General features: G+C 45.3%; 1 protein-coding gene across 4 annotated transcripts in view; it reads right to left on the bottom strand.

Annotated features, from left to right (window-relative positions):
* LOC137803332 (regulator of G-protein signaling 3-like) overlaps positions 1-12,773 on the bottom strand; it is a 24,178-nt gene extending 11,405 nt beyond the window's left edge. For 3 of the 4 annotated variants that reach the window (XM_068601697.1, XM_068601700.1, XM_068601698.1), the window contains exons 1-7: positions 12,501-12,773; positions 2,625-2,706; positions 2,341-2,446; positions 1,977-2,073; positions 1,671-1,907; positions 1,349-1,388; positions 1,013-1,269 (exon numbers count right to left, since the gene is read on the bottom strand). In XM_068601697.1, the coding sequence (XP_068457798.1) occupies positions 1,013-1,269; positions 1,349-1,388; positions 1,671-1,907; positions 1,977-2,073; positions 2,341-2,446; positions 2,625-2,706; positions 12,501-12,773 (1,092 nt within the window). Of the gene's footprint in view, positions 1-1,012; positions 1,270-1,348; positions 1,389-1,670; positions 1,908-1,976; positions 2,074-2,340; positions 2,447-2,624; positions 2,707-6,383; positions 6,852-12,500 lie in introns of those variants that run through there. The other variant, XM_068601699.1, reaches the window with a different exon arrangement.
* Positions 12,774-12,974: the final 201 nt, after the last annotated feature.

Here is a 12,974-nt window from a genome sequence, read left to right as displayed (position 1 = left end):
AAGGCTGAGCCCTACAGAGGAACCTCATCTCCTTACTCTATCTCTAAGGCTGAGCCCTACAGAGGAACCTCATCTCCTTACTCTATCTCTAAGGCTGAGCCCTACAGAGGAACCTCATCTCCTTACTCTATCTCTAAGGCCGAGCCCTACAGAGGAACCTCATCTCCTTACTCTATCTCTAAGGCCGAGCCCTACAGAGGAACCTCATCTCCTTACTCTATCTCTAAGGCCGAGCCCTACAGAGGAACCTCATCTCCTCACTCTGTCTCTAAGGCCGAGCCCTACAGAGGAACCTCATCTCCTTACTCTATCTCTAAGGCCGAGCCCTACAGAGGAACCTCATCTCCTTACTCTATCTCTAAGGCTGAGCCCTACAGAGGAACCTCATCTCCTTACTCTATCTCTAAGGCCAAGCCCTACAGAGGAACCTCATCTCCTTACTCTATCTCTAAGGCTGAGCCCTACAGAGGAACCTCATCTCCTTACTCTATCTCTAAGGCCGAGCCCTACAGAGGAACCTCATCTCCTTACTCTATCTCTAAGGCTGAGCCCTTCAGAGGAACCTCATCTCATTACTCTATCTCTAAGGCTGAGCCCTACAGAGGAACCTCATCTCCTTACTCTATCTCTAAGGCTGAGCCCTATAGAGGAACCTCATCTCATTACTCTATCTCTAAGGCTGAGCCCTTCAGAGGAACCTCATCTCCTTACTCTATCTCTAAGGCTGAGCCCTATAGAGGAACCTCATCTCATTACTCTATCTCTAAGGCTGAGCCCTACAGAGGAACCTCATCTCCTTACTCTATCTCTAAGGCCAAGCCCTACAGAGGAACCTCCAGAAGTCTCTGAGGGTCCACTGGTCCATTAACATGTTTAATATTCTAACAGTCAGGATAATGGTTCTAGTGGTCTACTCGGAACTTGGATTGGATTGGTTTGGTCCTGGGTTCCTGTTTAGGGTCCAGGTTTTAATTCTTGAAAAAGAATATTTGAGGTTGTTTGAGGTTCTGACCTGGACAAAGATGGGGAAGATGAGGGTTTTGGGTTCCAGGGTAACGTCGGTTCCATAGGCAGAGCAGGGCCGATGTGATTGGATGATGGTGCAGTTCTGGTAGTTGCCGTAGTCACCGGGCGGGGCTGATGCAGAGGAGGTGGAGAGGGGCGGGGGCAGGGTGGAGGTGTAGCCTCTGAGAAGTCGCCCTGACGACCCGGGTGGAGGGTCGTGGAGGAGGTTCTGACCTCTGCTGGGATGAGTCCGGTACAGACGTCCTGGGGATCGACAACACGGAACATCAGTGTTTCATAAACGTTTTCAAAATGCTCCTCACGAGTGATGGACAGCTGTTACCGATCGCTCCGTCACCGCCGCCATAAACCGGCTGCAGCAGCTGAAACACAGAGACAGAACACCACTATGAAGACTGTTAAAGAACCGTGTTGGACAGAACCAACAACATCGGCTTCAGGGTTCTTGGTGTGGGGGAAGCTTCTCAGTAAGAGAATCAGCCGGCTGAAAGGTTTGCGTCATGTTTGAAGGTAAAAGGTTGTGTGTTGGATTCTAGAGAAGCATCATCAGTAATGTTCTAGGGTTTGTTCTACGTCAGCTGAAAGGTTCTGGTGTGGGTTTTGCTCAGGTTCTGTCTGTGATAGGGAGACACACTTTGACTCACCTGTCCTCCTGAATTTACAGGTGACAAGATGATGTAATTGTCTCCGTGTGATGATGTCACGCGGGTGCCCTTCAGCGTGGAGGTATGAGGTGAGTACTCTTCCTCTGGCTCCTCCTCCTTCCTGTCCCTCCACAGAGAACCCAGAGCCTCCAAACCAGACCGGACCCCTGACCCCGGAGCCCAACGGCGGCCATGCTTGCCTGGGGTGGGGTGAGGCAGCAACTTCCTGCCTGTTGTCTAGGAGACCATGGGGAGACAGTCACTTCCTCTTGTGACCAGCACGTGACTGTTTGTTTAGAGACTCACCTTGCCGTGTGTTGGTGGGCGGAGCCAAGCTTCACCTCCCGTCCTGAGCTCAGGTAACCCTCTCCACACCACCACCACGATCTGAGAGGAACAGCTCCTGAAACACAGGACTCATGTTGATGGAGCATATTAAATACTATAACTATAACAACTATAACATCTCCATATATTATTCAAATTAGAGTATCAAATCAAAATAAATGGGCGTAAGTCATGATTAAATATCTACATGTTTTCTTTCTTTTTAATTGGTTCAAAATGTAAACCGAAGCTGTTTAATCTGAGATCAAATGAACCTTCAGACAGGACGGAGGGCAGCTGAGACCCACAAGTAGTACGTCAAACTGTGAGGGGGCGGGGCTACCTGATGGCGTTGGCGAGGTCCACACACTTCCAGGTCTCCACAGGAAGTCCATTCAGCTGCAGAACCGAGTCTCCCTGACGGAGACCAGCGCGGTGAGCCGGACCTCCTGCAAACAGACTGAACTGAAGGTTCTCTCCTCACAGCATGTATATATATATATATATATATATATATATATATATATATATATATATATATATATATATATATATATATATCCACACATTCCTACAGTTTGGACCAATGACAGACCAGCAACGGACTGGAATTTAACAGTTTCTCACCCGGGTCGACGGCTTGGACTTTAACTGGACAGTCTGAGAAGATCGTGAATCCAAAACCATCTTTTCCTCGAACAACACTCACCTGGAGGAAATAATGAGGACAGACTGTGAATCTATAGGTTACGGGTACACATACAAGACCATGTACTGATACTTGTACACACATTTACATGTACATATGCATACAGCCATTAATCCTGTAGCTGCTGATACATAACACCACTTCTGTCTTCATTACTGTTGACTTCATCAGTGAAGTTCATGATGTTCATGCTCTCCAGAAGATGAGTGATGTTCATGTTCTCCAGAGGATGAGTGATGTTCATGTTCTCCAGAAGATGAGTGATGTTCATGTTCTCCAGAGGATGAGTGATGTTCATGTTCTCCAGAAGATGAGTGATGTTCATGTTCTCCAGAGGATGAGTGATGTTCATGTTCTCCAGAGGATGAGTGATGTTCATGTTCTCCCGAGGATGAGTCATGTTCATGTTCTCCAGAAGATGAGTGATGTTCATGTTCTCCAGAGGATGAGTGATGTTCATGTTCTCCAGAAGATGAGTGATGTTCATGTTCTCCAGAAGATGAGTGATGTTCATGCTCTCCAGAGGATGAGTGATGTTCATGTTCTCCAGAGGATGAGTGATGTTCATGTTCTCCAGAAGATGAGTGATGTTCATGTTCTCCAGAGGATGAGTGATGTTCATGTTCTCCAGAAGATGAGTGATGTTCATGTTCTCCAGAGGATGAGTGATGTTCATGTTCTCCAGAAGATGAGTGATGTTCATGCTCTCCAGAGGATGAGTGATGTTCATGTTCTCCAGAGGATGAGTGATGTTCATGTTCTCCAGAAGATGAGTGATGTTCATGTTCTCCAGAAGATGAGTGATGTTCATGTTCTCCAGAAGATGAGTGACGTTCATGTTCTCCAGAAGATGAGTGACGTTCATGTTCTCCAGAAGATGAGTGACCTTCATGTTCCCAAGAGGATGAGTGACGTTCATGTTCTCCAGAAGATGAGTGATGTTCATGTTCTCCAGAAGATGAGTGACGTTCATGTTCTTCAGAGGATAAGAGATGTTCATGATTTCCAGAGGATGAACCCTGTCGACCAAGACTGGGTCTCTGTTACCATGCCTACAGGAAAGGTCGCGCTCTCCTGAGAGTTTTCTCTCCACAAAGGAAGTTAAATGTCCCTGAGCTCAGACTGACAGGCTGATATTAAATCCAGCAGTGAGGAGGTCTTAAAGAGACGGCTGATATTTAAACACAGTGATGGATGTGGAACACAAAGTGACCTCGCTGTGACATCATCTCTTCCTGGTTCTGGTTCTGGTCCTGTTACAGATTACTGGTCCTGGTCCTGTTTCTGGTCCTGGTTCAGATTCCTAGTTCTGGTTCTGGTCCTGTTTCAGATTACTGGTTCTGGTCCTGTTTCAGATTACTGGTTCTGGTCCTGTTTCTGGTCCTGGTTCAGATTCCTGGTTCTGATTCTGGTCCTGGTTCTAGTTATGGTTCTGGTTTTGGTCCTAGTTTTGGTCCTGGTTCAGATTCTGGTTCTGGTCCTTGTTTAGATTCCTGGTTCTGGTCCTGGTTCTGGTTCCAGTCTTGGTTTAGATTCCTGGTCTTGGTTTAGATTCCTGGTCTTGGTTCTGGTTCTGGTTCTGATCCTGGTTCTAGTAATGGTTCTGGTTTTGGTCTTAGTGTTGGTCCTGGTTCAGATTCTAGTTCCGGTCCTGGTTTGGATTCCTGGTCCTGGTTCTGGTTCTGGTTCCGGTCCTGGTCCCGGTTCCGATTCTGGTGCTAGTTCTAGTTATGGTTCTGGTTTTGGTCCTAGTTTGGGTCCTGGTTTGGATTCACGGTCCTGGTTCCGGTTCTGGTTCATAGTTTACACTGATTGGTGTGTTGTTCCTCTCCTCCAGTCAACACCGTGGGCACAAACTGCCGGTGGACAGATGATGTCATGAGAGGAGATCCCAGATAATGATTCCATCGTATTATTGTTATTGTCGTGCATCATCCACTTCTTCAGCTCTGGGAAGCCTGAGAAGAGGCCTGAAGGCAAAACTCAGGGAAAACAAACACACCGGTCAAGTTTGTCTTTGAATAACAGAGTGTTTGTGTAGCCTGTTCACACAGACACGCACATGAAGACACACACATACCTACACACACAAATACACACAATGACTCACACACAGACAGACACACATGCAGACACAGACACACACACTTACACACACACATATGCAGACACACACACACACACACAGAGATGTCTCAGTGTTTCTGCTGAACAGTGTTAACAATGTCCTGACACAAAGCAAAACAGTTGTGGGCCGTCAAACACAGTCCAGCAACAAACTGAACATGAACCAAAGAAGGAGTGGTTTGTCCCTCACAGGGACCCTTACTACTGAACATGGACCAAAGAAGGAGTGGTTTGTCCCTCACAGGGACCCTTACTACTGAACATGGACCAAAGAAGGAGTGGTTTGTCCCTCACAGGGACCCTTACTACTGAACATGGACCAAAGAAGGAGTGGTTTTCCCTCACAGGGACCCTTACTACTGAACATGGACCAAAGAAGGAGTGGTTTGTCCCTCACAGGGACCCTTACTGCTGAACATGGACCAAAGAAGGAGTGGTTTGTCCCTCACAGGGACCCTTACTACTGAACATGAACCAAAGAAGGAGTGGTTTGTCCCTCACAGGGACCCTTACTACTAAACATGGACCAAAGAAGGAGTGGTTTGTCCCTCACAGGGACCCTTACTACTGAACATGGACCAAAGAAGGAGTGGTTTGTCCCTCACAGGGACCCTTACTACTGAACATGGACCAAAGAAGGAGTGGTTTGTCCCTCACAGGGACCCTTACTACTGAACATGGACCAAAGAAGGAGTGGTTTGTCCCTCACAGGGACCCTTACTGCTGAACATGGACCAAAGAAGGAGTGGTTTGTCCCTCACAGGGACCCTTACTACTGAACATGGACCAAAGAAGGAGTGGTTTGTCCCTCACAGGGACCCTTACTGCTGAACATGGACCAAAGAAGGAGTGGTTTGTCCCTCACAGGGACCCTTACTGCTGAACATGGACCAAAGAAGGAGTGGTTTGTCCCTCACAGGGACCCTTACTACTGAACATGGACCAAAGAAGGAGTGGTTTGTCCCTCACAGGGACCCTTACTACTGAACATGGACCAAAGAAGGAGTGGTTTGTCCCTCACAGGGACCCTTACTACTGAACATGGACCAAAGAAAGAGTGGTTTGTCCCTCACAGGGACCCTTACTACTGAACATGGACCAAAGAAGGAGTGGTTTGTCCCTCACAGGGACCCTTACTACTGAACATGGACCAAAGAAGGAGTGGTTTGTCCCTCACAGGGACCCTTACTACTGAACATGGACCAAAGAAGGAGTGGTTTGTCCCTCACAGGGACCCTTACTGCTGAACATGGACCAAAGAAGTAGAGCTCAGGGCTCAAAAGGTTCAAATAAAAGCAACACACTAGTTTTTACTTCATGACAGAATTTGTAGCATAATGTGATTAATCACAGTCATCACAGAAAAGAAATGTTGCCCTAATAAATACCCCCACACACACACACACACACACACACACACACACACACACACACACACACACACACACACACATATATATATATATATATATATATATATATATATATATTTAACGTCTTCAAAGTTAATGTGATATTTATATGAAACACGACGAGTCCAGGACTCAGACCTGAGGCAGATTCTGTCCGATGCAGACTCGACACAGACGATGGATTGTGTGCATGACAGCAGACCGGATCGATGGTTCAAATCCTGCACGTCCACCCGTCCATCTCCAGGTCCAGGTCCAGGGTTCGATCCGGTCCGGTTCAAATCCAGAACAGTAAAGACAGATCCAGGTCTAATCCAGGTCCAGATTTACAGAAAGAGATACAAATTGAATCTGAGTTTTCCACAAAAGCAGCTCAGATTTATTAGATCCTGGTCCAACCCAAACTCCACTGGAGCAGTCAGGTGTGAACCAGGTCCAGATCTACAGAACCAGAACTAGATGTAACCCTGGTTGTACTTCAGGCTCAGACCTTAGAGGAGAAGAATCCGGACTAATCCAAATCCAGTTTTACAAAACGAGTCCTATCAAGCTTTACAGAACCAGGTCTGACCGGGTCCAGCTGGTCCAGGTGAACCAGTATGAGGCTCTAACAGTCTGCTGCTGTTGAGAGCAGAGGTCCGGACGTGTCTTATCGCACGGATACACCAGTGTTGTTGTGAGTCTGTGTGTGTGTGTGTTTCCTGCTATTCTTCTGACTGATGGTTCACACACACACACACACACACACACACACACACACACACACATTTCCTCTCCCCGTGTGACTGTACTGCTCTGGCCTTTGATGGTCTGCAGCTCGTCGCTCTTCAACTGTGGACCGGGTCCAAGTTCTGACCCTCTGTAGACCGGGTCCAAGTTCTGACCCTCTGTAGACCGGGTCCAGGTTCTGACGCTCTGTAGTCCGGGTCCAAGTTCTGACCTTCTGTAGTCCGGGTCCAAGTTCTGACCCTCTGTAGACTGGGTCCAGGTTCTGACCCTCTGTAGACCGGACAGTGGTTGGCGTGTGGTTTGGACACACAACGTTGTGTCAGCTGTTTGAAATGAACCACGCAGACTTTATGGAACAACACGGACAAGAATTGGATTTCCTCCATCAATTATATACTTATTCTAATTATAACGCTGCGCCTCCCAAAGCTCTCACCGGCGGTCCACTCCAAGTCCAGACTGAACATTAATCACATGTGCAAAACCTGCACTTTAAGTCAGGATCACTTCTGGATCTTTACTCTTCTCTCAAAGAGAACTTTCCTCACATCACAAGATGTTCAGGTCACTTGTTCAAGACAACACAGACTTTTACCAACGAGGAAGAAAAACTGAACTGAAAACATGAAAAGCACTTATTGCTTTTGTATAAAGTGAATCACCTGCTGGTCTTTAACATCTTTAAGGTAAGAAACAGACTGAAAATGGACCAAAGAAGGAGTGGTTTGTCCCTCACAGGGACCCTTACTACTGAACATGGACCAAAGAAGGAGTGGTTTGTCCCTCACAGGGACCCTTACTACTGAACATGGACCAAAGAAGGAGTGGTTTGTCCCTCACAGGGACCCTTACTACTGAACATGGACCAAAGAAGGAGTGGTTTGTCCCTCACAGGGACCCTTACTACTGAACATGGACCAAAGAAGGAGTGGTTTGTCCCTCACAGGGACCCTTACTACTGAACACTGTTTATGTTGTTCCCTGATAAAATACTAATGTTTCTTCTGGTACCTGGTTATTTAACATACATCTCTCAGGCAAGGTTTAAAGGGATCTTAAAAAGCATACTTTCCTAGCCTTATTGTAACACGTATTCTTACGAGTAGCAGCTCAAAACCAGACAATTTTTTAATTTTTTTAAGTAATAATATTAAGTTATTTGAATTAAGCCTTTTGATTCGGCCCTTCACAACGGTCCCAATGCCTCATGTGGCCCCTTGGGACACCCGCACAAACTTGTCCTCTGAGGGACCAATCTGAGCTGTAGACCATGACTTCAAGTCTCGATCCTTGCTGGTTGAGGGTTCAGAATCAGGTTTGGGTTCAGTTCAGGGCCGGTTGTTCAGGTTTTCTGGGTTATGGGTCGTTACCCAGTAACATGAAGAAGAAGCTTCCCTCTATAATTCATCACATGTGAATCTTTAATGACTTTTTAAAGAAAAACACACAGTGTTCTGTTACCGATCACAACATCTCTGTTGACAACATCTGAGCTCCAAAACGCACAAAAACTGCTTCACACAAAGCGGTCAGTCAGAATAATGTTGCTCTCTTGCGCCACATAGCGTACACAGGAAGTGGTACAAAGAATCTCAGCGTCTTCATTATTAAATACATTCTCAGCAGCTAATATCCAGATAAAGATGTAAAAATGGAGATACACCTGCATGGATTCAAAGATACACCTGCATGGAGTCAAAGATACACCTGCATGGATTCAAAGATACACCTGCATGGATTCAAAGATACACCTGCATGGATTCAAAGATACACCTGCATGGAGTCAAAGATACACCTGCATGGATTCAAAGATTCACCTGCATGGATTCAAAGATACACCTGCATGGATTCAAAGATACACCTTCATGGAGTCAAAGATACACCTACATGGATTCAAAGATACACCTGCATGGATTCAAAGATACACCTGCATGGAGTCAAAGATACACCTGAGGTGTATATGAAGGTACCAATGATGAGTTATGTGGAGTTATCTATGAAAAAGTATATGAAGGTATCTATGAAAAAGTATATGAAGGTACCTGTGAAGAAGTATGTGGAGTTATCTATGAAGAAGTATGTGAAGGTACCTGTGAAGAAGTATATGAAGGTATCTATGAATAAGTATATGAAGGTACTTGTGAAGAAGTATGTGAAGGTACCTGTGAAGAAGTATGTGAAGGTATCTATGAAGAAGTATATGAAGGTATCTATGAAGAAGTATGTGAAGATACCTGTGAAGAAGTATGTGAAGGTACCTGTGAAGGGGTATGTGAAGGTACCTGTGAAGAAGTATGTGAAGGTATCTATGAAGAAGTATGTGAAGATACCTGTGAAGAAGTATGTGAAGGTACCTGTGAAGAAGTATGTGAAGGTACCTGTGAAGGGGTATGTGAAGGTATCTATGAAGAAGTATGTGAAGATACCTGTGAAGAAGTATGTGAAGGTACCTGTGAAGGGGTATGTGAAGGTACCTGTGAAGAAGTATGTGAAGGTATCTATGAAGAAGTATGTGAAGATACCTGTGAAGAAGTATGTGAAGGTACCTGTGAAGGGGTATGTGAAGGTACCTGTGAAGTCGTATATGAAGGTACCTGTGAAGAAGTATATGAAGGTACCTGTGAAGGGGTATATGAAGGTACCTATGAAGAAGTATGTGAAGGTACCTATGAAGACGTATGTGAAGGTACCTGTGAAGGGGTATATGAAGGTACCTATGAAGAAGTATGTGAAGGTACTTCTGAAGAAGTATGTGAAGGTACCTGTGAAGAAGTATGTGAAGATACCTGTGAAGGGGTATATGAAGGTACCTATGAAGAAGTATGTGAAGGTACCTATGAAGAAGTATGTGAAGGTACCTGTGAAGGGGTATATGAAGGTACCTATGAAGAAGTATGTGAAGGTACCTATGAAGAAGTATGTGAAGGTACCTGTGAAGGGGTATATGAAGGTACCTATGAAGAAGTATGTGAAGGTACTTCTGAAGAAGTATGTGAAGGTACCTGTGAAGAAGTATGTGAAGATACCTGTGAAGGGGTATATGAAGGTACCTATGAAGAAGTATGTGAAGGTACCTGTGAAGGGGTATATGAAGGTACCTATGAAGAAGTATGTGAAGGTACCTATGAAGAAGTATGTGAAGGTACCTGTGAAGGGGTATATGAAGGTACCTATGAAGAAGTATGTGAAGGTACTTGTGAAGAAGTATGTGAAGGTACCTGTGAAGACGTATGTGAAGCTACCTATGAAGAAGTATGTGAAGGTACCTGTGAAGGGGTATATGAAGGTACCTAAGAAGTATGTGAAGGTACCTATGAAGAAGTATGTGAAGGTACCTGTGAAGGGGTATATGAAGGTACCTGTGAAGAAGTATGTGAAGGTACTTGTGAAGAAGTATGTGAAGGTACCTGTGAAGAAGTATGTGAAGGTACCTATGAAGAAGTATGTGAAGGTACCTGTAAAGGGGTATATGAAGGTACCTATGAAGAAGTATGTGAAGGTACCTGTGAAGAAGTATGTGAAGGTACCTGTAAAGGGGTATATGAAGGTACCTATGAAGAAGTATGTGAAGGTACCTGTGAAGAAGTATGTGAAGGTACCTGTGAAGAAGTATGTGAAGGTACCTGTGAAGGGGTATATGAAGGTACCTATGAAGAAGTATGTGAAGGTACCTGTGAAGGGGTATGTGAAGGTACCTATGAAGAAGTATGTGAAGGTACCTGTAAAGGGGTATATGAAGGTACCTATGAAGAAGTATGTGAAGGTACCTGTGAAGAAGTATGTGAAGGTACCTGTGAAGAAGTATGTGAAGGTACCTGTGAAGGGGTATATGAAGGTACCTATGAAGAAGTATGTGAAGGTACCTGTGAAGGGATATGTGAAGGTACCTATGAAGGGGTATATGAAGGTACCTATGAAGGGGTATATGAAGGTACCTGTAAAGGGGTATATGAAGGTACCTGTGAAGAAGTATGTGAAGGTACCTGTGAAGAAGTATGTGAAGGTACCTGTGAAGGGGTATATGAAGGTACCTATGAAGGGGTATATGAAGGTACCTGTAAAGGGGTATATGAAGGTACCTGTGAAGGGGTATATGAAGGTACCTGTGAAGGGGTATATGAAGGTACCTGTGAAGGGGTATATGAAGGTACCTGTGAAGGGGTATATGAAGGTACCTGTGAAGGGGTATATGAAGGTACCTGTAAAGGGGTATATGAAGGTACCTGTGAAGGGGTATATGAAGGTACATGTGAAGGGGTATATGAAGGTACCTATGAAGGGGTATATGAAGGTACCTGTGAAGGGGTATATGAAGGTACCTATGAAGGGGTATATGAAGGTACCTGTGAAGGGGTATATGAAGGTACCTATGAAGAAGTATATGAAAGTACCTGTGAAGGGCTATATGAAGGTACCTATGAAGGGGTATATGAAGGTACCTATGAAGAAGTATGTGAAGGTACTTCTGAAGAAGTATGTGAAGGTACCTGTGAAGAAGTATGTGAAGGTACCTGTGAAGGGGTATATGAAGGTACCTATGAAGAAGTATGTGAAGGTACCTATGAAGAAGTATGTGAAGGTACCTGTGAAGGGGTATATGAAGGTACCTATGAAGAAGTATGTGAAGGTACTTGTGAAGAAGTATGTGAAGGTACCTGTGAAGACGTATGTGAAGCTACCTATGAAGAAGTATGTGAAGGTACCTGTGAAGGGGTATATGAAGGTACCTAAGAAGTATGTGAAGGTACCTATGAAGAAGTATGTGAAGGTACCTGTGAAGGGGTATATGAAGGTACCTGTGAAGAAGTATGTGAAGGTACTTGTGAAGAAGTATGTGAAGGTACCTGTGAAGGGGTATATGAAGGTACCTATGAAGAAGTATGTGAAGGTACCTGTGAAGGGATATGTGAAGGTACCTATGAAGGGGTATATGAAGGTACCTATGAAGGGGTATATGAAGGTACCTGTAAAGGGGTATATGAAGGTACCTGTGAAGAAGTATGTGAAGGTACCTGTGAAGAAGTATGTGAAGGTACCTGTGAAGGGGTATATGAAGGTACCTATGAAGGGGTATATGAAGGTACCTGTAAAGGGGTATATGAAGGTACCTGTGAAGGGGTATATGAAGGTACCTGTGAAGGGGTATATGAAGGTACCTGTGAAGGGGTATATGAAGGTACCTGTGAAGGGGTATATGAAGGTACCTGTGAAGGGGTATATGAAGGTACCTGTGAAGGGGTATATGAAGGTACATGTGAAGGGGTATATGAAGGTACCTATGAAGGGGTATATGAAGGTACCTGTGAAGGGGTATATGAAGGTACCTGTGAAGGGGTATATGAAGGTACCTATGAAGAAGTATATGAAAGTACCTGTGAAGGGCTATATGAAGGTACCTATGAAGGGGTATATGAAGGTACCTGTGAAGAAGTATATGAAAGTACCTGTGAAGGGCTATATGAAGGTACCTATGAAGGGGTATATGAAGGTACCTGTGAAGGGGTATGTGTGGCGGTGTTGACTCACCGGTAGTTGCTGGGTGCTGCTGCTCTCTCGGGTTGTCTGACGCCGGTTGGTGTCGACACACAGCGTGGAGACGTAGCGGCTGCAGGTGGGGTTGGTGGGGTCCAGGCCGTGGTTTGTCAGCACTTTGAGTCCAGCGGTGGTGGGGATGTGGTTCAGGTTCGTATCTGAGGTGGAGTCTGAAGTCCTGCTGAGTTCTGCTGCCAGCAAATAACCAGCATCATCTTCATTGTCTGCTGCGTCGTCCCACGACCAGGCAGTGGTCTTCCAGAACATCCTGCCTGTTCTGAGACCAGACCAGGAGAGCAGAGGAGAGACCAGATGAGACCAAACCAGGACAGGTAGTCGTGTGTCACAGTTCAACCTGCAGCTGGCGACTACAAGCTGAGATGAAAGCTGAATCTGAACCAACAATGAGCAGAATGTGGTTTTCTTTCATGAGTGTCTGAAAAAGCCCGTTTAATGTCAACTGCTTGC

The sequence above is a fragment of the Clinocottus analis genome, unplaced genomic scaffold (assembly GCF_023055335.1).
Source record: "Clinocottus analis isolate CAN_PGR_092001 unplaced genomic scaffold, fCliAna1.0.p SCAF_53, whole genome shotgun sequence".
Classification (NCBI taxonomy): Eukaryota; Metazoa; Chordata; class Actinopteri; order Perciformes; family Cottidae; genus Clinocottus; species Clinocottus analis.
This window is presented reverse-complemented; position numbering and strand designations above follow the sequence as displayed.